Genomic DNA, 26,261 nt, shown 5'->3' on the forward strand with positions numbered 1-26,261 from the left:
TCTCTCTCTCTCTCACTCTCTCTTTCTCTCTCTCTCTCTCACTCTCTCTCTCTCTCACTCTCTCTCTCTCGCTCTCTCTCTCTCGCTCTCGCTTTCTCTCTCTCACACACCGCCTAAACGAGGAAGATGGAGATCGGGCTCGAGTGAGATTTTCTGTCCCTGCAGCTTGCTTTGGTTACATTCCAGATTCCTGCAGGTGAAGAGGTAGACAATCTGGTACCACTTTTTTAATTAGCCGCCCTTTTTTAAAGGCTTAAATAAACTCTTACTTATGGCTTTTTAATGGTTATTAAAACATTTACTCGTGCTTTATAGATAGACAGATGTAGTTATAGTCCTTTGATAAGAACAACTTTGGGGTTGCCAGGTTGTGACAACCCTAAATAAATACTCAGTCGTTTCTCACTATCTTAGAAGCCAAATTGTCGACTGTTATGATTGTTAATAAAGTCCAATCCAAATCGAATTGTTCAAAAGTTTGGTCTGCAGATGTTCTGCGGCCTTGTGCCAGAATACAAGCCGTCCTCTGTTATCAAAGAGGGTCTTTCTGATGCATTTAAGAGCTAAAAAGACATAACGAGTCCTGCTAGAATAAACACTGGCCACAACCTGACAACCCAAAATATGTTCTCTTTAATCGCTTGTAAGTGATTTATAAAGATAAAGAAATGCCATCAGAAAAACGTTAATAAATAGCGCTGTATTAGAAAGGGGTATAGCAACAGTTGCACCGTCTCATCATTTTCAGAGCCTAAATGTAAACTACACACAACTAAATAGATTTTAAACTTACATAACTGAAGATATTTTTTTGTGAATTAACAAGCAACTTTAATTGATGGCTCCTTACCAACTTCCTGCCCACCTACTTCAGGCACCTTGCTCGGACCACACCCATCTTCGTGCTCAGTTTTCATTTTGATCTCAAACACACATCTGTAAAGTTTTGTGACTGCATCCTGCACGGCTGTAGAGTGATCAGTTTGTCTAAAGGTGTAGGCCACCAAGAGCTGCCCTCTGACCCTGGCAGCGTTCCATGCAACCCTGGATGAGTAGATGATCCCGATGGGTATGCAGTGAGCAGAGAGCCCCACCCTGTGGCCAAAGTGAGAGGTTTTCTTCTTCTACACTGACAGTTCCTGCATTACTGTATGTAACACTATTTCTTTCCTTTTTCCTTTTGCATCAGTGGAAACACAATGAGAGGGCTGGATTGTGTGTTTTTGTTTAATAGCACCTCCTCAACATGTACTTAGAGGCACGCAGGCGATGTGGATGATATGATACGTCTTCGAGCTCCAGATGACAATTATGTTTATTATTGATCAATCTGCAAATTATTTACATTTACGAAGTCAGAAACAAAGTAAAAATAATGCAGGTTACAGTTTCACCGAACCCGAGTTGATGTATTCATATCGCTTGTTTTTTTTCCCAACCATTAGTTCAAAACCCAAAGATATCCTTTTTATTATCATATAAGACAAAAACAGCAGTAGTTCCCATTCGTTTTTTAGCTCATACAATGAAGTAACGTGCACTTCTGACCTCACATCACAGGTTATACCTTCAGTTGTTACAATGCTTTTCTTCTAACATTGTTTTATTTGAAGGATTACACTGACAATGTGAAGAATGCTGTATTTCACAATAAAAAAAGCATAAGATGAGATCAACTTTGAAGCAAACGTAATTTTGTATATTTTCCCTACAATTGTTTTTCAGAAATAATTCAACAGTGACGTCAGAGCATCACTGAGGCCTTCAACGGTAGATCATCAAGGTTCAGTGCTCAAATTGGTCTGCCCTGCCTATGTTGTGTTGTTGAAATGTAGGCAAATATACATACAGTGTCAGCATTAAAGCTCCTTGTTCTATACCTGCCTTTTGAATCGAGGCCTGTCTATAGCACCACAGCTCACAGCAGATACCAGCAGATAGTCTGCGGCGTGGTTTTAATAAACAAAAAAACCGAGCAGGATATGCAAAGCCGCGCAGAGAAAAAAAAGCCGATTCATGTGACGCTGAGGCGCACCAACAACTGCTTGGGCTGGCTTGTCCCTCATGTGTGATGTCATCCAGTGGATGAGGGGTGGCTGGCGGCTGCGATGCGCATGTATGCAGTCCGCTGCCTGAACGCATCACAGAGAAGCGCGCTTGACAGCTTGCCAGGTTAGCGGGGGGGGGGGAAAAGCACACACACACACCATTCAAGGGAGGAAACCAGACCTGCTGCACATCCACCAGCCAGCCGTCATCCGCATCCACCAGAGGTAGAGGGTTTCCCGCAGCCTCTCTCTCTCTCATCGACATCTCATGCATCATTTTTTTTTTGGAGAGGAGGGGGGATTGATTATGTTTCTGTTCTAACACACAGATGACAGCGTAACCGGGGCGGTTAGCTGTTCAGATACACAAAAAAACAAAACCCCACAGCCGCTTTGTTGGACGGGATCTGTTGTGACTGGACATGAATTCGGCGGAACAGACGGTTACGTGGTTGATTACGCTCGGGGTGCTGGAGTCGCCGAAGAAGACCATCTCGGATCCCGAAGCGTTTCTGCAGACCTCCCTGAAAGATGGGGTGGTGTTGTGTCGGCTGCTGGAGCGGCTCAGCCCGGGGTCCACGGAGAAAGTAAGGGCAACATACACCCCCCCCCCCCCTCCCTCTGCATAACCAACCGCCCGCCCCGTCGGCGCGTCTGTGTGCTGCCCAGATCCGTGAAACCGACGCGGGTTTGTTGTCTGGCTTCTCTCTCTCTGCCCAGTGGTCCGTGAGGCGATTTCTTTTGTAGGTCACGGCAGCCCGGGTTATTGTCTGCGAAAAGCAGCGCTCGTGTTATACGGCTGCACACAACACGTATGTCAGCGTGAGGCCCCTGTTTCCACCGCGTATTGATCTTGCTCTAACATCACAGCAGACGGGAAATTGACAGATCAAATGTCCAGGAGCTATTAGAACCGCCATGGTCTTAATATTGAAGGCCTGGTTTAGTGTGCATTTAAGGCAGGTTTTAAACGCTCAGCACATCTGCGTTATCGTGTGGAGCCCCTGTTTTAAATGTCATTTTTTTAAATCCAGGGCGTTGTGGCTTGTATGTCACTGCGTGTTGACACTGATCGGCCAGTGATGACCAGCTATCTGTGCACAGATCACAGCAATAATAAGAGTGGGCCGCCATTGACTGCAAAGGCACACACACAGGAGATGGACCCTCTCCCTATTTAAAGAAACAGCGCAGTGTTTGTGTCTGTCGGAGGACAGCGTCGGCCACTTGAGACAGCTGTAAGGGAGGCAATGTTTTCCTCCAATTTTGGCTGTTAAATGGCAGACATGCTCCCTCCGTTTTGTCCCTCTGACACCGACAATGGGTTGTTTAAATTCTGAGACGAAGCGAAATGACGTTTCACTGTTGTGCACACAGGAGAGGATTTGATGTGGGCTCAAACTATCCCTACCTGAGAACAAATAAATAGGTGCCTTGGCCTGATGGGTTGAATCCAAGTCAGTGCGGCAGAATCAGCCATGATCTGAATTCTGTCATCTCATTTGGGTAGGTTTGAAAAACAAAATGTATTGAGACATAACTGCTAAGATTTCAAGACTTGGAAAACTGTTGAGGGTTAAATGCCTCTGTCCCGCCCCACAACATGTTCATATTATCAAACTAAGCATTGTTGTGAGAAATGAATCCAAATGGTGTGAAATTGGAAAAAAAATTGAGTTACAATACAAATCTCTTATCAGAGAAGAGAAGCTTTCTGTAACTCTCTTTAAGTGTACAATTCCAACAGCGATATATTGGCCAATATTCTACCTAAACACGTAACATAAACATGTTTTTTTTAATATAAGGATCCCATTAATTTGCTGTAAAACTATTTTGACTAATAAGTGTCCTGAGAGGAACATTTATAGAGGAAAATGTAACTCACCATTGCCCTCTGGTGGACAAACTATGCATTGGGGACACTTCTTAATAAATTAACCTCAAACATATATTTGGCACATTTGGCCTTACTGTACATTTCTTGTTACTTATCAGCCAACGTAAACACCAATATAATATATACGTGATAATCTGACAATGGCTGATCTATCCGTTGCGCTGTAAATACATACTACTGCCAGTTATTACTACAAATAGTACTTCCTCATGCCGTGCTTTCCCACTTTCCCCCCAAACATTTACATGTGGAGCTTCTGTAAAAATGATCTAAAATCCCGGGGCTAGTCGGTAATTGGCTCGTCATATTGTGCCACTGTCTGGTCCAGATGTGGCCGGGCCACAGCTGGGTCGGATGTCAGTTGCTATCAGGGTAGACCAGTGTTCTGTAGATCAGAGTTTATACATACTGTATCATGGTTCTTTCCAATTAGCTGTAACAGGCCTCTTTGCCTCCCTCACTTGCATCTCTCCCTTGCCTTTTAGATTCTGCCCAGTTACTTTTCATGGACAGATGAAAGGCCATGTGATGCTGGTGGACCTGAGGCAACGTGTATTGCCTCAATTCCACCGGTATTCTCCATTTTTTTTTTAAATGAAACATTCATTTGATTGCTCAAGTCTGTATTAATCACTGACGGTTACGTGCACACAGACTAATCTCTGCCCTGGGCAATTCGATGACAAGCACTTGTCAGTAGCAAGAGGTAGATGTATTGAGAAATATAAGCAAAACTGAAATGTGAAACATGTAGGCTAGATAACATCACTATAATGACTGATGCTTTACTTTGTGCACATCACTTTAATATCGAAGATAATAAAGGTGGAGCTCATTTCAGCTTTTTAAGTACAGTAACTAAAACTAATGCAGTCTAATGTTGCTGTAAATCCTATTTTCACGAAGGTTGTAATGTTTTAGCAGATTCAACTTCATATGAATTGCATGACCTTATAATGAAAGGTGTTTCTATTATTCTGTCCAACCCCTGAGGCTTATTTCTTCCTTCTCCACCAGTTTGTCAGAGTAGGACAAAACCAGTGCGCCCATAGGCCACAGCAACATCGGTGGGGAGCCCTGTTTGCCAACGTCATTTCCCTCGACGCCAATACACACACACACAGCCTCCTCCACTTCCCCGCTGCGGGATCAGCCTCCCCGGAGTGTCAGGCCCGCTGCAAACACACACACACAGTAGAATGCGTGTCGAGAGAGAAGATCCATGTTTAACGCCAGATAAACCGGCAGCGTGGACAAAAAAAACCCAAGAAACGCGCGCGGTGTGAACGGGACGCTTTCGCTCTAACCGGCGTTTCCGTCTTTTCCAGATTTACCAAGAACCGAAGAACGACGGCGAGTGCCTGAGCAACATAAAGGAGTTTCTGAAGGGCTGCACATCGTTCCGTGTCGAGGTGAGTACCTTCTCACATTCTGGGCTTTCCTTGTGTTTACGCCGCAAACCGCCCCGCATATAATGATACCACCGAGATGTGCTGTTTGCGAAGGCGCACGTTGAAAGAGGAGAGCCGCTGGTACAACAAACAATGGGCTCATGGAGCCCCTGACACAGGGAGGAGGAGTGAACTGCAAGCGGAGAACAATCACCCATCGGCCGGGCTGAGAGACATTTGCTCGTCCGTTCGGTGGCGATACATCATTCCAACATGATGGCGTCCTCGATCAGCTGTGAGCGATTACACGATTACGTTGCAGAGCGTGCTCACATTTCCCTGCTTAGGTTTAGAACGTATGGTGTTTACGCTTTCCGATTAATGCAGCGCTTTGTCCTCGGGCTCGTGCACGGCTTTGTTGTCACACTACTAGCCCTTGTAGAAACATTTCTTTTTTTTGCTCAGAACCAATTGCCACAGCTAAGCACAGGTACATGGGTATGTAAGTGGGTCTTGCTCAAACATGGTAATTACGGTCTGATTATTGTAAAGGTGTTCAGTTTAGACATGTCCCCGGATCAAGTGCCTCACCCTGCCAGAGCTTCCAGCGGATGGAAGTATTTTGGGTATAATGTAGTTATGGCTGGTGTGTGGCAAATGGAAGACAGCGAGCTGTGTGTGTGTGTGTGTGTGTGTGTGTGTGTGTGTGTGTGTGTGTGTGTGTGTGTGTGTGTGTGTGTGTGTGTGTGTGTGTGTGTGTGTGTGTGTGTGTGTGTGTGTGTGTGGCTAGAAGGGGTCATTGAACCATCCTAGTTTGACAATGCAGCTCAGTGTTCCTCAGCGTCGCCTCTGCCTACCAAGTGTTGCAGCCCACCGAGGCTGAGATTGGGTGAGACATGAGCGCTGTCATATAAAGTGTGTGAGACATGCCCTGTAGTAACACTTTAGTTTACAGACAGATGAAAATGTCAGGGAAGCAAAGGGCATCCTTCATTGGAAAAAGGGTTTGTTTTAGCTCACCACAGGGACATGGTCGGCCAGCGTTGGGCAATAATCTGCCGTTTCTATTGGTAACAAATAGTCAAATTCCCATCATAAACATTCTTTTATGTCGTGCTGACTTGTGCCTTCACTGGCGGAGATACTGTGTTGCACTACGTTAGGTCCTTGCGTACAAGAGAGCGTGTTGAAATACATGTCACTTTCTTCTTCTTTTTTTGTGTGAACTGAACACAGCAGGATTACAGTACTTTTGGGACATGGCGGTCCTCCCGTTCACCATCTGCGGAGCAAAGATGGACCTTCTCCAAGAGCCCACAGGTAGCAGTGGCTGCAGATTAGAGCAGTGCCCCCTAACACGGGGAAGCCTGTCAGACAGACGCTGTGCTTTTTGCAGTCCTGACCTGCCTCTTTTTAGTTCAGCTGGGTGTTGGGCTGAACAATCAACAGTGCTATGACCCGTCTCGTCTGGATATTTCAACTTGGATTGATCGCCTTTAGATCTAATTTGGATACCTCATGCAGATTAGACACTCAAGACCGTGTCTCACACTCAGGCAGCTGCTGTGACTGACCCTTAACCCCGAATGTCTTTGACCACAGGAAGTGATCATTGGAATTCCCATGACCCCACTGCTCCCTCTGGAATAGTAACCTTATACCCCGTGTCCACACTGAGAATAATCACGGATCCATCTGTCTGAACTAATGGGAGACTCTGAATCCATATATATTTTATATTGATTTAACTGTTAAAAATGTATTAGAACTGTCACTGATCAATCGACTGAGCTCCAGTTGGCTCGTCACTAAAAAGAGTCTGATGAAGCGACATGTGAAACGTGTCTTTTTTTGTTTTTAATGTAATCTGTCAATAATGTAGTGTCTGTCCTTGTGTGCGCTGGAACTTTGATTTATTTTGGTGTAAATATACCGGCACATTTATATTTATTTGGCAGTCGTCTGCAGTCAGTGGCTCTGCGCCCCGTAGACATCAGCAGCAGGTCTGTGCTGTACTGCAGCCGTCTGCACCAGATAAACAATACCGATAAACTGGCCCGGTCGACGCGTCCAAGCAGATGTAATACATTCTCAAATACCAACATTGGCCGTAAAAGGGCAGTATCAGTTGGGCCGGGATGTTAATTTCTTGCTATGTGTGTTTTGTCATCAGGAACTGAAACACATGATCAGTTGAATTGGGGTCTGCTGACTTACTTGGCCGGTGAAGAATATCCCACTGTTTGGCTTTTCAGCTGCTTGGCTGCCTTGTCTGTATGTTTAGGATCATTGTCCTAAAATTGGGGACAACGGTTCCAATTCTGTCAACTCTATATGGATGTGAACACCCTCATTTACGGTTAAAAGTCAACACTTTAACACATCGCTTTGTTTCGATCCACTATCAGTCTAAATACTCTATGTATTGAAGTAATCTCTTCCTAAGAAGTCTGATGTACAACCATATCCCGTTAACCGTGGCGTACATGGAGTAGTGGGTTGCAGGTAAACACTGCCATGACACACTCATGGGAGCAGTTCAGCACGTTGTTGCAGCTTGCTGAGTCACAGAGGGGTGTTGCACTATTATTGTCTCCGCCCGCTCTGAGGGATGATTACCTGACTGTGATGCCGAGGCCCAGCGGACATGTCCGAGCCCGTCGTACAGAAATGTATGATTTACATCCTCCTTCTTCTTCTTCTAATTGAGGATCTGTTAGAATGACTTGAAGAAAAGTTAAGTACAAACACTGAGTGTCACAGTTTCGGTCCCAGTGGAAGTATTGACGTGTGAGGAAGAGGATGCTTTCACATGACTGCTCCTCAAGGACAGCAAGTCTTCCAGTAGTTTGTGCGCGCACACACACACACACACACACACACACACATATACAGACACATTCATATATTCCCTTCGGACATATCTGCAATCAGAGCGGAAGATGAAAGCGACTCGTATCTCACAGTCACTCACTCTCAGTATAACTGAAGCGAGAGCAGCCAATCACATGAAGCTCTTCCACAGTAACAGAGATGACGGCTACAGTCATCAACAGAGATACAATCACTGCCATTCATAGTGACCGAGAGGCCAGTGAGGCTCACACCGGCGGTGATACAGACCTTACACTTCTACTGCAATTAAAGGAGAAGGCAGGCATTCTACCTTTTTGTCAACAAATCCTATGAAAGAAACGAAAGCCATCAATGCATCGGTCTGTATCGCAATCTCTTCTGACTTCCCTGTCTGTGACACCCACGCCCTGTTATGTTATCGTCACTGCAAGTCTCTAGCTCGTGAATTGCGTTCACAACCTCTTGGACTTTAGTGAAAGCTCCAATATATCCGACTTGGCGCTTAATATTGTGGAAGTTCCTGAAAGCAAGCGCGCAAGCAGGGATTGTTTTGTCACTTCTTTTTAGGGAACCTTACTCGAACATAGAGCTGCGTATCATTTACAGTTGTCTTGATAATCCAGCCGATGCAGTGCTTGCGTTTCTGTGCCGATACCAGAACGGCTTTTCACTTTGAGAACTATAATCATGTCTTTCTACAGAGCCCTTTTCTCATTTAACAACAGACGGGAAATGTTATTTAGGCACAAGCAGCCGTCTAACATCTGTGAAATGTATGTTGAAGTCAGCAACTATTTGGGGTTGTAACAATACACCACCGTATTAAAATTGACAGTTATCATACCTTAGCTTAGCTACGTGTGAGTTAAAGGTACAGACAGGAGAAGTCCAACTGACGTTGTGCACCTACAGTATATCTTAATTGTAACTAATCGAAGGACATTATTTTAACAGCTTACAGCTGATGTTATTTTTCATTTAGTAGTTAATGCTCCAGTGCTGCTAACATGTAAACTAATATGCTGTAGTTCTACAACATAGAATAGTTGTCACGGATGGTAGAAATAATAATAGTGCAATAGCGTATGCCTTGAAACCGTGATATTTTCTGTGACTGTTATTATGCCGTGAAAATCTCATACCGTAATAACCCTAATAATCGAATGTCAGACACATCCATCTGACAAGACGTTCAATGCAGTGTGTGATTGCAGCTGCTGCAGATATATATCTGAGCGATACATGAACTGAGCTACTTCTGTCACGGGTAAGAAGAGTTATCGATTGACTGCTCAGTGCTGGCAGTGTGGCCCAGTGACGACACGCTGCTACTGTGCTGGAATTAGCCATTAAAAGGGAAATGCTGTTACTCTCTGAGTCATCTTCTTCTTCTTCTTCCCCTCTCTCTCTCTCTCTCTCTCTCCCTCTCCCTCTCCCTCTCCCTCTCCCTCTCCCTCCCTCCCTCCCACCCACAGCCGTTTGAGGCCAGTGACCTGCTGCTTGGACTGAACTTCTCGAAGGTGCTGAGCAGTCTGGTTTCTCTCAATAAGGTGACTGCAGGTGAGTCAAAAGCAAGGTGCACTGTGTGCGAGTTACATGATGCGTGTGGTTGTTTTTATGAAAGACAGGCGAGCAGTCATGAGTGTGTGTGGGAGCCGACTGCAGATACCAGGTCTGGTGTATTCATGTTCCCCCTCTCTGTCCAGATATCGGCGTGGGCAGTGACTCGGTGTGCGCCCGGCACTCTTCAGCCCATCGCATCAAGTCCTTTGACTCGCTGTCCTCTCAGGCTTCGCTGGGCCGGTCCTCCAAGCTGCTGCAGAACCAGTTTCGCAGTCTGGTAAGGTCAACACTCACTAACAGCACCGTTACAGTAGATCAGAGTCGCTGAGAAAAACAAAAAGAAATCACACGGTAACAATTAACACCTGTCAAATACAGTGCAATACAAAGCAACGGCCATGCAGCGGATACTGCCTTTGTGAAGCTTTAAATGTACAGTCGTTGATGAGACTGTGTCTTCATAGTTCAGTTCTCGGTTTATGTGATGTTGTCCAATTGTTATAGCACACAAATAGATAGTTAAAGGTCACAAGCACGCAGGTGTTTTCAGTCGTTTCTTTTGTTGAAGTGGCACCTCAGTTAACGACTTGAGACTTTTCTTTCTGACTGTGTAGATAAACACAGAAATGACGGAGCTAAAGAGAGGGACAGGCTTTTTAACAGAGGACCCAGCCAAAATTGAAGTGGGTATGTTTCATAACCACTAAGGCCATCAGGATGCCCACATAAGGCACGCCTTTTCATGAAAGCTTTGTAGAGACACTGATGCAGCCCTACGACAAATAAATGACAACAAAGGGAAATGAGATTGAAAAATCCGTGAATGCACACAATCAAAATGAACGAGGTGCCTTAAACCACGTCTGTAGTAGTAGTTCATTCTATTTGTGAGGATGTTCGTCCCACCTGCTGTCTGTCACAACTCAGTCAAGCCAACAATCAATCGAGTTATAAATGGTCAAATCTACTGGAAGATATAGCTTGATTTTGATCAGTTACAATATAATAATCCTAGCTTCACATCTCTTGATATCGTGTTTCACCTCCTGTCTGTTTCTGCTCACGTTTTCTTCCCTCCTTGCTGACATCCCTCCCACGTTCGCCAGGACATGTCAGAAAACAGTGGACAGCATCTGCTGGTGAGGGCGCGCTTCAACTTCCAGCAGAACAACGAGGATGAGCTCACCTTCGACAAGGGTGACCTCATCGGCGTGATTCGCCAGGAGGAGGGCGGCTGGTGGGAGGGGACGTTCAATGGCAGGACCGGGTGGTTTCCTACCAACTATGTCCGCGAGCTCAAGGGCTCTGGTAGGTACCTCAACCACCTCCGCAAGAGACTCCAACCGCAATACAGCCGTGTCGTGATTCATCACATTGTATTCTATTTGTTTCAATCTCCACTTCAAACTACGTCAATGTAAATAGTCTTCCTCCCCTGCATGTGTCTGTGAATGATCACAAAGCAGCTTGAAAGATGAAATGAAAAAAGCAATAAGAATACGGATAAGATGAGTGAACCAAGCGATTTCGACATTGAGAGCACTTCTTGCACATGGGATAAATGAAATGCTGAGATTAAGTGGAAAAGAGGACAAAACAGCTGCTGAAGCTCTGTGTTATTGAGCTGTTATCTTTTTTTCTAAATTGATATTATTGTATGTGAAAATCCGAATACACATACAGTAAGCATAAGCATACGGTGCATGCCTGTGTGGAGTTACTGTGTCTATCAAGCAGTGTAAAGACAATATCTGCTTTAGTTGTGCAATAAAACGCTTTTCTTACAGGGACTTTGTTATTTATTGCCGATAGCCGTAAATATCTTAATGCAGCCAATTATATTTGTACTTTTTGGAGGAGTAGCATCAGTTGGGACAAACACTGGAATGTTCCAACGGTGCGAAAAATTCTTTTCAGGATAATAGTTCAGATTGAGTGCTGATACCTCACTCATCCTCACATCATTTGGGAATTAAACATCACAATACATTTACGATATTATTCACAGCCATAGGCCAAAATACTGCCAATTGTTCCACTTTTATACAACTTTTAATATGTCATGCATAAAATAATTATGGCTTGGTTTTCATTGACAATGTTTGTTTTCATGTCTCACCAGATAAAATGCTCGATAAGACGTATGTGCCCTAATTCATTTCTTTTGTCTCTGGCTGCAGACAAACAAGTGTCCCCCAAGTCTGGCACTCTCAAGAGCCCCCCTAAAGGCTTTGACACCTCTGCCATCAGCAAGACGTACTATAACTTGGTAAGGACGCAACTCAACAGTTATTTAAAATCAGATTATATTCCTTTTTTTTTTTTTTTGCTTTCTTGTTTTTCTCTTTCTCCACAAATGAAAGGATTCTGTCTCAGTTTTGAGTACTTTTTCGTGCCTCTTTATTAGTCTGTGCTTAAATCTGCATTTTTCTGTTTTGTATTGATAAATTCTCCGACCTGAAGGTAATTACATGGAGCACCAGGATCAAATCTAGCTGGCCTCTTCAACACTGCTCTCTGAACAACTCATTGACACACTTTCTCTCCTCTAAATGTCTCAAATACTCTGTGACCCTTTCAAATGTTGCTGCTGCTGAGAGCAGCTGGGGTTTGTAAAGCTGTCATCACAGTTGGATAATAAGCAAAGTAAATTGGACCAAAGACACATTTACATTCTAACATGTACATGTTCTAATGGTTTGTATGGATTTATAACAAAAACAATTGTGACACACTCATGAAATGCACTGCAATGAAACTGTAACTCCTGGAGAAATGGCTGCAATAATGAACAAAGCTGTTTTTCCAAGACCTCTTCCAGTTCTTGAGATCGAGACACTTTCTAAATTGAAACTGTTTTTTTCTGTTTCTATTGTAGGTGTTGCAGAACATTTTAGAAACAGAGACAGAATATTCCAAGGACCTTCAGGGCCTCCTGACAAACTACCTTCGCCCTCTTCAGAGCATTGACAAGTATGACTCATTTACACATAAAGCTTGCTGAGACCAGGTTATTCATGATTCTTGTACAACAGGAGCCCTGGATCAATTCGATTCTATACAATTCCCGAACAACAAATCTGAGTTGGGTACCTGACTTTCCTTTGCATGTCACTGAAAATGTTTTTCCTGCAGACTGAGCAGCTCAGATGTGGCTCTGATTCTGGGAAATCTTGAGGAGATCAGCACCTTCCAGCAGATGCTCGTCCAATCGCTGGAGGAGTGCACCAAGTTAGTCCCTCCACACACACACACACACACACACGCACACACACACACACACACACACACACACACACACACACACACACACACACACACACACACACACACACACACACACACACACACACTCCCTCACTGCAGCAGCCTCATTGTTGCATAATAAGCAGAGGGACATCTAGTGTTGGGCCGGATGTACTACAGGGATGTTGGATGAAACCACAGACTAAGGGATTTGTCATATATTGTGGCACACATACACATTCCATATACTTCTGCTGTGTTTTCTTGTCTGTGTCTGAGAGTTTTTTTAAAGAAGCTCTTGTGTGACCTTTCTTTTTGTCTGCAGGCTTCCAGAGAGCCAGCAAAGGGTGGGAGGCTTCTTCCTCAACCTCATGCCACAGATGAAGGCTCTGTATGTCGGTTACTGCTCCAACCACCCGTCTGCAGTTAGTTTGCTCACCCAGCACAGGTACGTCTGCAACTACATATCGTTTTATTTTACGGTGTTTGCAACCTGTTTTCCTGCAACCGTTCACAAGGGGGAAGAAGAGGGGCTTTGTGTTGCATCACACAGGGAAACAGCTGTTCTAGCAGCTTGTATTAGAAAAGGAAAAAGGGTCTGGTTGTGTTGCTGAAGTTTATCTTAGTTTTACAGTTGTAGCGATCTGCTGCTCGCTCGTTGTGGCAGCTTCCCTCGCTAGTCACTCCGGACAAATAGTGCTTAACACAATTAAATACAGCTGAAGGAGAGATAATTCAATAAACACTTTAGAGGTCCACATTTTTAACCCGCCTTGAAACATGCACGTGCAAAACCTACCTGTACCTGACATGCATGAATAGATTTTTACAAAAAGAGTCCCAAACCAAAAGTAACCCAAGGACTGTTAGAAACTGTTTAAAAAAGGCCAGAGGATTATCCCACCTGATCTAAAATGTAGTTGACCCAAACACAAGATAACAGCATGATGCTCCACCACTGAGCAGGTAGCTGCATTGAAAAAGAGCAGCAGCACCTTTTATAAACTGCACTTTTCCAGTTTACGTGCATCACTTCAAAAAACACACTTTCCTCTTGCACTGATCTCTTGAGACCTGCTGCAACAGAACGGGGCTTTGTTTGGACCTGATTAAATACTTTTATCTACTTTATAACTCAACTGGCAGAAGTTGACCTGAGCATCTGAGTAATATGAACTGTCAGCCGCAACAGTGTATGTTTATTTAAAATTATTATTATTATTGTCTGTCATTCAAATGTAAGTATTTAGGAACTATTATTGTGAATCACAATCTACTGCCTTTTGAGGCCTTATGATCACAACTTTATGACAATTTATGATCGTTATGGGGGATGTCATTTGTGGTGCTGTAAAGGTGATTCGGTTGTTCATCCTTTGCCAGAACAGTTTTCCTGTTTTCCACACATACTGTTGTAGTTTTTGCCACATCATTTGACTCCTATCCAGCCGCCTTTTATAACTTTGTTCACTTCCGTCACAGTTAATTTCGTCACATTGCAAAGACAAAGGCAGCAAGTGAGTGCGTTGTAACAGGTTGAATGCCGGTTAGCAACGTGCGTCAGCTTTAGTAAGAGGTCTGACGTTCAGTGTCCTTGTGAATGAGTTTTCTAGCCAGTAACAGTCAACTAACAGAGGCCCATCTCTCAACAGGGAAGTTCAGGTTTGTAATGTTGACCGAAACGTCATTGTAGGTCATGAAGGTTACACGGTAGATTCAATGAGTCATTTATTTTCTCTCCCTGTCTCTGTCGTTCCGTCCTCTTGCAGTGAAGTGTTGGGGGAGTTCATGGAGGGGCGAGGTGCCGTCAGTCCTGGGATTCTCACCCTGACCACAGGCCTCAGCAAACCCTTCATGAGACTCGCCAAATACCCCAACTTACTCAAAGAGCTTGAGCGGCACATGGAGGTGTGTATCTAAACATCTTTCTACTTGTGTTATGATGCCTGGTTAACAACCAACGTGTTTTCTTTTTTTCTTCTTTTTCTTCAGGAGAGTCATCCTGACCGGCCAGACATTCAGAAGTGCATGGCGTCTTTCAAAAATCTGTCTGTAAGATGATCTCACTTCCTCCCCTGTCAGATGTAGCATGTAACCAGATATGAAACCAGACTCGATAAATGAATTAACAGCAAGGTCTTTAAGCATCTGTTTGTTTCCGTTGTGTCAGGCTCAGTGCCAGGAGGTGCGGAAGCGTAAGGAGCTCGAGCTGCAGATTCTCACGGAGTCCATCCGGCTGTGGGAGGGGGATGACATCAAGACGCTTGGCTCTGTGCTCTACATGAGCCTGGTCTTAGTCCAGAGTCCTGGCTCAGAGGTACCAACACCATCTAAAGAGAGCGTCCACACTAACTTCTGCCCAACCTGCTACTCTGCTATGTTGATAGGATGCACACTGCTGACTTAGACTGTGAATGAATCACTATACGTTCATGTCAATTAACTCATTTATATCAGGGGTTTTTACGCTGCTGCACATTTGGGTTAAACCCTTCCTTATCATCATAAATATTACTTTTTTTGTGGAAAATACATCAAGTTTATGTTTATCAAACAAGAATTTTAGTATGAATGTAACACATTTTTGGCTAACAAGCACATTTCAAGTGAAGAAAAGTAATGCAACAACATATGTCTTTAGATTCCATTAAAGCAGCTGTTATAGTTTGGTAAGAATTCTTTTAACATGTCAATATAATCACAAAATACATAAAGAGTTAACCACTGCATTAGTAAGCTCACAAAGCAAAATCAGCAACATAAATGTCGGCGATCAACCCAGAAATCACAAGTAAATCATGCTTATTGCTTGACAAGAACGTCTGGATCATCACCGTCCTGCAGCTTTCATTAAACTCTCACAGTGATCATTTATTTGTCATAAATTAACTCTCAGTTCGAGTTCTCTGTGACTGAGAAGAGCAAAAGTAATCTTTTAATTGTGGCATCTTAAGTGGACAGAAACATTAATGGCGATAAAAAGCGGCTTTCCAGTTTGAATGCACTAATCATCGCTTTGGACAAAAGCGTCTGCCAAACGTATGAAATGAAATTGAATGATTTAGAGAACATGTTCTAAATTAATCCACAAGACTGTGGACTGGAGAACACCTCTCTTTAAAAGATTCATCAAAAGTGACAGCTCCAGACATTTTTCTGCATTGTGGTTCAATAGTACTTCCACTAAACTCAAAGATGTGTCTTGTAATCAAACAATGTAATGTAATTTGCTAAACATGAGAGCTTTTTCAATTACTGCATGAATTGTTGAAGGTGGATTAGTTCATGTCAAAGATTCACAATAATCAATGGCAACCCTACAAAAATACAATTTCACATCAACATTTTTTCTTTGCTACTACTCCCTACACATGTATGATTTGTCAATAAATCAGAATAATAGTTGTGTAACTTTCCAGACTTCTGCGTAAATGACCTTAAACTTGCCGTCATCTATCTGTGCTTTGTTCCTGTTACTGTTGCAGCTAACTTACTCTGATGCGTAGAAAACAAAAACAAAGAGCGTTTAAGAGGCGATTAAACGAGCTTGAGAGCCTCTTGGGAAGATGTGGGGCAAACAAATGTGGGTATTAAACTCTACGCACGTTTGTAAGTGAAATGTGTGATGCACCGACGGCCTGGGCTCTGCTGTGGTTGTCGATGTCACATTAAAGATGCACTTTGTAGAAAAGAAGTTTGGTAGTAATGAGAGGTCAGCTGTTGAACTGTAGACAGTCTGAAATGGTTTCATCTCGCCGTGAGTCTTTCTTCTGAACTGGCCTTCTTGAATCAACACTTATTTCTATTTCTATCTCATTTTTTATTTTTTTTAAGGAGAAGAGTGAGCGTTACCTCATGCTCTTCCCTCACGTCCTCCTCATGTTGTCTGCGAGCCCCAGAATGAGTGGCTTCATATTCCAGGTCAGTAGGAAACGTCTTGTCGGATCAGGCTCTCCTGAATCTCCTCCAGGGGATGATAACATATGTATCTCTCCATCTAGTTTTGAACCTCGACGAAGTGGATGAAAGGTCATTTCTCTGTTACATCTTGATTCTAATGTGATGATTTCCCTCTGCAGGGAAAATTGCCCCTGGCCAGCATGACGGTGACCAAACTAGAAGACTGTGAAGCACATAGAAACGCCTTTGAGCTCAACGGTAAGACTACATGAGATGAGCAAGGGTGTAATTGCTTTACGCATTAACACCTTCATATTGATTGTCTCCGTCCCTGCAGGTATAATGTTTGACCGTCTCCAGGTTGTGTGCAGCAACCAACAGGACCTGCAGGACTGGGTGGAACACCTGACCAGACAGATCAAACACACTGCATCCACAGGATCCAGCCACAAACCACTCACTGTTCCCTGCCACACGGTCAGAAGCATACAGATGGTTTTCTTTCTGTTCCTTTTATACCCAATGTGGTGTAAACACTGATTATATATGTTGATTTCCCACAGATGTTTTTTTTTATCAGCCATCACCGCCTGTGCTCGCATAATGCCCAGCAATCATCTCAAATGACTGTACAGCCCCGTGTGAAGTGGCTTGCACAATTGCATTTAATGAATTGAATATGAATGCGTAGCAATCAGCATTCAGCGTTATCCTTGTATAAACAATCAAGAACAATGATCGCGTTATCTACAATAGGCTATTTGCATGTAGGTGGCTGCATTGTGGCACAAGGTAACTGTCTGAAAAATCATTTAAAATCTATCTGCGGGACTTCAGTTAAGGAGAATGTAATGTTCTTGTATGATTTAGATTTAGTTTTTCGTAATCGATTTGGCAAATTTTTTTTTTAAACAGTTAACATTCAGCTTTACTAGTTGAAGGCGAATGTGTATCGCACTGAGCTTTTTAGATTACCAGTTCAACAGAATGTTTAGTGGGAAAAGTCAGTACAGTACAATACTGTAGTACACAGAACAAGCATATGCACAGTTGTATGAATACAGTAAATGTGCAGCAATGTGTTGCATGTACTGTAAACATAAAATTTAGCTTTGATCTTTCATGTAAAGGCAGTGAACAGAAGGAAACAACCCCGCCACAAGAAATTGCATGTGATGGCTCAAACAATGAAAGAATGTTTTGAAGAGCAAGACAATTTTTAGTGAAAATCAACGAATCAGCGAGACACGTGGAAATGGTTACCGTGCAAATTGCCGACAATCGTGCTTCCTCTTTTGTGCACATGTGCCAAAGCACATGCAGTTTGCTTGAGTGAATGAGATATTCAAATATGTTGTGAACAACAAACTAATTGTTTGACGATTTCTTGGCTTCTAAGCGCTGCGTTTCTGAAACGGACCAATGAATATTTGCAATATTTTGATGACAGTTTTGAGAAACAGTTGGCTGTAACTTATTGGAGATGCACCCCTGCCAAGTTCTCTACCACTGTGACTCAGAGTTTCTCTCTGAAAAGTACACCATCAAATATGGTGATGCATCTACTGGGTGTTAATTAATCATTCAAGAGAGAATGTTAAGTGGAGGAGCAGAAGTGTGTTTTTGTGATGTTATTCAACGAGCCCTTTTTGTTTCGTTCCTCAGCTCCCATGTCACCCTCTCACCCCGTCCCGGCATTCTGAGGGGAGGGGCATGACGGTGGCTCCCACCTACCACACCCTGCCTCACCCCTCCTCCCATGGAACGTCTCACAGCACCATGATGTGGGGCCCACTGGAACCACCCGACACCCCCAAACCCTGGAGCCTGAGCTGCCTGCGGCCTGCACCCCCGCTACGACCCTCTGCAGCCCTCTGCTACAAGGAGGTGATGGGGCCCCGTTGTTATGTAGCCAGCACTTCTTTATATGTCCTTATGTTAATTGTCATGCAATTGTCTCACTTCTGTCTTTTTTTTCAGGATCTTAGTAAAAGTCCTAAGAGTGTGAAGAAACTCCTTCCCAAACGCAAGCCTGAGAGGAAACAGTCTGAGGAGGAGTTTGCCTTGAGGAAGAGTATGTTTGAAGTCTTTCCTGTTTGTGTTGAACTCAACAAATGCACCAAATGTATTTGTTTCAATGTCAATAAAAAAAAAAATCAAACAACACTGATGTGTATATGTCCGTTAAACATGGAGATGCAGCCCAGAGACTGTTAGTTTAGCTTATCTTAGCTTAGCACGGGGAAACGGCTAACATGCTCCTACAACTTCAAGAAAAAACAGATATTGTCGCTTTCACATTTCTGTTTGTGTAATAAATGAGATATAACGTGTCAATGAGTGAGCTTTTAAGACGCTGATGAGCAGATTTGTTCCCCTCTCTACTGGCTCCAACTTCATTCTTAACAGACAGGTGTGAGAGTGTTATTGATCTTCTCATCTCACTCAAGAAATAGATGAACCGTACTTCCTAAAATGTCAAACTATTCTTTAAATGTTTGCAGCCGCTGTGATTTGTGCCGACAGTAGGAGGGGAACCAGGGAATTGAGGGGCATGAGAATGTGAATTGATTATCTCCCCTTCGCCTTCTCTTTTCTCAGGTACAGCTGCTCTAGAAGAAGATGCCCAGATCCTAAAAGTTATTGAGGCATACTGCACCAGCGCTAAAACCAGGCAGACCCTTAACTCCAGTAAGAAAACACCACATCTTACTTCTATAGAGTGTGTGCATGCACGACAGAAGAACGGTTCATACTGGCGCGTACAGTCTTTGTTACTGCTCTACCTGTATTCTTTTACTCAATGCCTTTCTTTAACCCTGGTATTCTGAACTGATCTTTCTAACAGTATCTTCTCCTTCTGTCTGTCTCTCCTCCACTCCTCACTTTTTGACATTGATCCGTTTTACCTGGAGTTCCTTCTTTTTCTCATCAATCTTTGTTTTTCCCCCCATCCTGCATCTCTCATTTTTTGAATTTTTTTTTTATGATCGATCATTTGTTGCGTGCTACATATGCTACCCCCTTCTTCTGCACCACCATGCTTTTTTTTTTCTTCTTTTTTTCCCCTCTTTCATTTCCTCCCTCTACATTCGCACCATCACCGCTCTGACCAGCCTGGCAAGGCACTGACCTGATGCACAACCACGTGCTGGCCGACGTGGACCGGTCCTGTATGGACTCGCCGGGCCGCCGTAGCAGCGTGTCGAGGCCGGAGTTGTCCTCTGACCTTTCGGAGGACTCTGACTATGACTCCATCTGGACCACCCACAGTTACAGGATGGGTTCGGTGCCGCGTAAGAGCTGCATCTCTCACCAGAACTAAAGAACGCACAGTACCGCCACGCCGTACCGTAATGTAACGTACAGCGCGCTTACCTCTTTCGCCGTCAATGTATGAAAAGAAACTTGATTTGTTTTTTTATTTATCTATTTATTTTCTATTATATATTTGTTAAGTTTTTTTGTTAACTTATTTGCTTTATTTATTTCTAGATTGTTTGTTTTAAGATGTTTTAAGCATCTCCCTGTTGCCTTTGCCACTTTTCCCTTTTATGTGCCTCCTCTCTTTGTGTAGTTGTCATGCAGTAAGTGTTTGGTAATTCCTGTTCATTTGTCTTGAATGTGACCACTCCCCTTGCTTGACCATAAATGTGGCGGACTCTCAGCAGGGAGCGGAGGGGTGCTGGAGTGGAATATAGGGGAGGGATAACTAATGGAGGGAGAGATGGGGACTGAGCTTTTCCTGTCTGATATTCAGATGTAATTCAGGAACGACGAGTGTATTCTATTTACCATGTACTACTTCTCTCCGGTATGTGTTTCGAGAGTATGTATGCTCAAACATAGCACAGATGCCATACACACACACACACACACACGCACAGGTTCAGGCACACATGCCCCTGCTGCCTGATAATATAGCGGCATGCAAATGAAATATCCAAATTCTTAATAACATTGCTGTTTTCATAATTTTTTTTATCTTTATACATGTTACTAAGCAGGTTTAAATTTAACGTACCACACGACCAAAAGCTACTAAATACTATAATTGCTTTGCAAAAATGTAATACTTTGTGAAAGGATAATAGCTAGTGGACTAAGATGGTGAATTTAAAGGGTCAGTTCATCAGAGAAAGAAGAAAACACTTATCTATAGTTGTATTCAGCCATTCATATAGTTTTATTTGCCAATTTTCTCTTAGATTCCTTCAACTCTGATACATTCGAAGTGAATAACATTTAGTTTGTGGTGCTCGCAGCTTTAAAAATGATATTTACAACATATTTTGTCCTTCCAGAATCAGTGCCCTCATTACTCTGGATCGTCCAAAGATCTCACTGTCAACAGATTAATTCAAACGAGTTCCGACTGAGGAAATTGTCACCAACAAAACTGTTAACAGCTTTACCAACACGTCCTTTTTGGAAAGTTATTTTTTCCATCCTGTGAGCGCCACAAACTAAATTCCTTGTAATGGTGTGGATGCAGATATCTCCGTCAGTAACCTGGACTACTTTCTCTGTCACAGAATGAGAAAGTGGTTTGTTTTTGGCAAACTGGCCCTTTAAGTCATTCATTGTGAGATTTGACTGTATTGTGTAGTCCCCTAAGTATCATCCTTAAAAGCCTGATCTTCCATCCAGTAATGTTGCTGTCTGTCAGTGGTTCTACAGGGTTGCATTTATGTTAAGTTTGAAACCTCAAGTTAGTGTGTTGACAAAATAAGAAGATCAATTTAAACCAAGCATAGCATACCAGCCTGACAAAACTAAACTACTGTGTAAACTGTTAACTCGGATACAGTCCTGTAATACAAATCAAATGCCATTTTGTTTAATGTCTCCTGCTAGTTAAAGGAATAGTTTATTTAAATACGCTTATCTGCTTTCTTTCTGAGAGGTAGTTGAGAAGATCGGTATCACATCTGTCCATTTAAAACAGGAAACGGGAAACGGCTATCCGGGAAGTGTCCAGCTATCAGCACCTCTAGAGCTCACGATACAAGATAAACCTTTGTTATCCCTGTACATGTAAGAGTAGGAGTCAAGAACCCGCCGAGATGAATAAGAACAAAAAATAGATAATTATTAAATAAATAAAAGTGGGGAATGAGACCAGGCTGGAATGAGTATACAGTGCGTGTAATAGTGAATATCTGTACAGTCTATCAAGATAAACATACACAAACAAAGCCTGTAACCTGTTGATCAGTGAGCTTTAGAGGCGCTTGTATGTGGGTTTGGACATTCAGTCCTAATGCCAAGCACAACAAACTCAAGATTGATATTTATGTTTTTGTCTCAGTCATGGAAATTAAGTAAATGAGTCAAATCTAATTTCATGTTTTAATCCTATGTACCACGAGAACAACTAATTACTGAAAATGTGCTAGGCTCCTCTGCTTCCAGTCTTTACGCTAAGCTAAGCTAACCAAATCAGCTGCTAGCTCTAGCTTCATATTGATATTTACATACACGAGTGTGTTATCAATCTTCTCATCAAACTCGAAGCAAATAAGCCTATTTCCCAAAATGTTGAGCTGTTGTAGCAGTTACTAGACTCTGACAATTTGACCAGGTTAGCTTAATGTGACAACAAACATCCCCTGTGTCACAACACAACGCGCATCTATGCTACGGCCTCATGAGCCAGACATGCCTTAGTGTTGTCCGGCTTGTGAGGTTTTAATGACTATTTTTATGAAGAAGTATTTTTCCAGTGTCGGTAATAAAAGTACAGGTTGGCATCCACTTACAGTAGAGTCTATCTCCTCTTACAGCACACGATGTGGAATATATTGGTCCATGTTACAGTACTATTTACTGTTTCTGTAATGATTCCTCTGTTGTATTCATGATTTTGTTTACAGGCGTTTTCTTTTTATTTATTTACAAAAAATTTTTTCTGTATGTCAATGTTTACAAAATGATCCCTGGAAGAATCATTTATTTTCTATTTTACGATTTTATTGCTCTGTATCAAAGTTTACACTGAAGATTATAACATGAAGTGTTTTAAATTATTTTGCACAATCATGTAACGGGCCAGCGGGGGTGGGGGATAGAATCTGTTAATATCTGTACTTTTTGTCGTCTACCTAGAGAGTGTGTATGATATAGTCCTAAAGGTAGACTTGAGTATTCAGTGTTACTGTAAAGTAAAATGCTCATTCGTAGTGTAAATGCTCACCGTTGGTGTTTTTGAAAGCATTAAGGAAAAGAAAAAAAAATAGAAACAAGAGACCGTGATTCGACAGAAACATTTCTATGTGAGCTACTCATTCAATCTCAGAAACCTGTCAGAGTGGACTTTACATACAAGAGCACATAGTCTCCCTTGCTGTAAATACTAGTTGTCATGGAGCAAGAAAAATAAAGTCCATTCTACCTTCTGTGAGTGTTTGAGCAAAGAATATCACCGTCCTTATATCATGTGCTATACTTTGTGACAGGTGTATTCTGTGGTTTAAGAAGTCAAACAGGCAGAGTGAAAAGAGACCAACTGTCTATGACCACCCGTGTCCTCTGTGTGCTCTCATGCTGTATTCAGTTCACACATGTGACCATGTCTTATCTGCAAAACAGCGCCTTTCGGTGTATTTGTTCTACTCTGCTGAAGTGTTCAAGTCCCAAAAAATGCTGTATTATGAGTTTTGAATAAATCTGTCATTTGATAGACGCTGGCTTTCTGGTGGTTTGTGAGAAACGGCAAATCTGATTGTGTTTAGCGTGTAGATTGTGGGGTTATCATTCATTTCTGATTGACAAAGAAATGTCAATGAATGAATAGATTTGTGTTTTTTTCGTTGCCAGATATCTCCACAGCCTCTCTTTTCCTTTTCGCTCTTGTCTGTGCATGACTAACACGCTACTGCGACCCATTTTGGTCTGTGCTTGGTTCTCTTTGATGCTGACTGTAACTTGTTCCAATCAGGAGTTCTGTACCGACTCATCTTACCACAAGGAGACAAAGCACAGTGCCGATTGTTGAGCGCTCTTTTGTTTTGAAACAGGACCGCAAAGGGAATCGGAGCTGCATGTGATCATCCCCGGTGAGAAGAAAATCCTGGTGGAGGATCCCCGTCGCAATGGACAAAGTACGACAGAAGAAAAGTAAGTTCACAGAGAAATATCTCTTTAATGCTTCACCTTTGCCTGATTCACGTTATTAACATATTGCAAAGACCAAAACCAATGATGCCCAAACCCGATTGGTTCCTACCGAAGAAGGGGTCACAACTGCACAACTTGGTGTTTTAAAAAGGCTCAGTCATTTTCTAAATCAGATGGGCACTGGATATTTATTTTACAAACATCACTTAAACGGGAGTAATTGGTGCATTTTTTTTTTTTTGGAGACTATTTCCATAAATCAATTCAATTTTTCAAACAGTTTTTGTCGTGAGTACTGTTACACAGACCGCTAAAAATTTTTTCCAAGCGTTCACACCGTGAATAAAGGCATCAACCGACCATGCTGTGCGGAACAGACATATTCACAAAGGTCACTGTAGTGTAGCTGGTGGTTATGAGTTGAGCCTGTGCTTATTAAAAGGATTATAAAACAAACCAAGTCCAAAGACGGCAAACTTCATTCATCTTTTCAAGCTGGACAAAGGCAGCGCACACTAGATCTAATCCTTCTGCTCTTATGACATATGTTTACCAAAGAGATCTTAAAAGTCACTTAGAGCTTTTCTAGAAAAGGAAACTCAATGAAATAGTTTACAGTAGCTTAAGCTATACAAGAGTTTACCTCAGACAGACTGCTAGACACGACTGTGGATCAATAGGATCCCGGTAGTTGGTCCTTTGAATATCATCAACAAGAAAAATTGAATATTACCAGATTTATCCTTTTAGTTTCAAAAAGATACGCTTTTATCTTTTCAAGTGAATCTTTAAGCAACACTCACATGCCCGTATGTGCACTGAAACAGATTTGGTTGATGCAACTGTCCTCTCGGCCATACTGGTTGGGAAGTGATCTGTTCATCATGTGAATCAAATGGAAGAAATGGGGGATAACAATCCACAGCCTTTGTTCTGTGAGGGCTGTTTTAATATAGACTTGAAAAGTATGAACCTACCCTTAGCCAGCCTTGTGGGCATCACTGAGGTGCTGACTTGTACATTTGTATCATCCTCAAGGAGCCTGGTGGACGTGGTGTACGCCCTGAGGGATGAGGTTCAAGAGCTGAAACAGGTGAATATGTTATGAATGGGATGTTTAATGCAGGAGCATGATGGTGTGATTTATCCAATATATGACTCGGTTCAAATTATCTGTAATGGTGACGAGGAGGCATCCTGTTTTCAGTTTTGAAATGCATTTGGAGCTATCTCTTTTGTGAAACGGTCGTTTTCTGTTCTCTGGCACATACGAAGTTTGAAACATCAACACGTTTCCCATTATTTGGGCTCGTGACATGAAGGATAAGACTGTTTTTCCACACAGGATAACAAGAAAATGAAGAGGTCCCTGGAAGAGGAGCAGAGAGCACGGAAGGATCTGGAAAAAGTTGTGAAGAGGGTGTTAAAGAGCATGAATGACCCGACATGGGATGAGACGAACCTCTGAGGCTCTTGTGCGTTGTCCGTGTGTCCATAACGTCCATCATCAGTGTCTTTGGGAGTGTTCAGCATGGCTGGAATACAAGTGGAGAGGAGTCCTCTCCCTCCATCTCCAATCATTAAACGGTCCGCTGTCCAATGGTACATATTGGTACTTTAATGGTGATGATATCCACAAAGGCCTTGGACAAGTCTGAACTTGAACCATACCATTTCATAACCTCTCATTTGTTATTTAATTTTGTATGAATTGACTTTGGTTCTGTCTTTTCCTGACAAAGGCTTAGCCTGGTGTTTTGAGGAAGTGAAGATTGTTGCAGGAAACTCATCTTTTCTGTCCGTTTTTTTTTCATTTTCATTTTTTGTTCTCATTATTGTTTGACCACTTTGCGGTTTGACTTTCTTTCTAGGGATCCTAGGGAATTGTACAGATATTGAAGTTGTACTGTATAATGTAAATACTGCTAAAAGATGAGCCTTTGTCCTTTGGGAGAAATAAACGTGTTCTTAAAATAATGACTGTCAATAATGAGTTGCTGCTAAATGTGCTCTGACAAAACAAAGGAAGAAGGAAACTCTGCTCTCTTTGTCTCTCAGACAAAGACACACTTACTCAACAGCACCATGGCTGGATTACCAAGTAGGCAAGGCCACTCGGGCCTCAGAACCCCAAATGCCCAAACAAATCCCAGTTTCACTATGTTGTAATTGTTTGTATATCATTTGATTGTTAAGGAATGTATTTTAGTTTGTGTTGTACTTCTGTGGAGCTAAAGA

The 26,261-nt window shown here is 42.6% G+C and overlaps 1 protein-coding gene across 2 annotated transcripts; it reads left to right on the forward strand.

Moving 5' to 3' along the window:
* Window positions 1-2,470: 2,470 nt before the first annotated feature.
* On the forward strand, window positions 2,471-25,949 carry arhgef7a (Rho guanine nucleotide exchange factor (GEF) 7a; the record flags this gene model as incomplete). Of its 2 annotated transcripts, XM_079276484.1 has the most annotated exons (21): window positions 2,471-2,635; window positions 5,277-5,360; window positions 9,671-9,755; window positions 9,902-10,035; window positions 10,865-11,066; window positions 11,939-12,027; window positions 12,637-12,731; window positions 12,894-12,989; window positions 13,330-13,452; window positions 14,774-14,912; window positions 14,997-15,056; window positions 15,175-15,321; window positions 16,839-16,925; window positions 17,084-17,162; window positions 17,242-17,381; window positions 18,570-18,791; window positions 18,885-18,978; window positions 19,506-19,595; window positions 23,924-24,023; window positions 25,062-25,116; window positions 25,369-25,949. In XM_079276484.1, 21 exons carry the CDS (start codon window positions 2,471-2,473, stop codon window positions 25,489-25,491), a joined length of 2,409 nt encoding a protein of 802 aa, XP_079132610.1. In that variant the 3' UTR covers window positions 25,492-25,949. The 2 variants fall into 2 exon arrangements, with proteins under 2 accessions (XP_079132610.1, XP_079132609.1); XM_079276483.1 differs by having other exon boundaries at window positions 18,570-18,978.
* Window positions 25,950-26,261: the final 312 nt, after the last annotated feature.

This window comes from Melanostigma gelatinosum, assembly GCF_949748355.1.
Source record: "Melanostigma gelatinosum genome assembly, chromosome: 10".
In the NCBI taxonomy this organism is placed as follows: Eukaryota; Metazoa; Chordata; class Actinopteri; order Perciformes; family Zoarcidae; genus Melanostigma; species Melanostigma gelatinosum.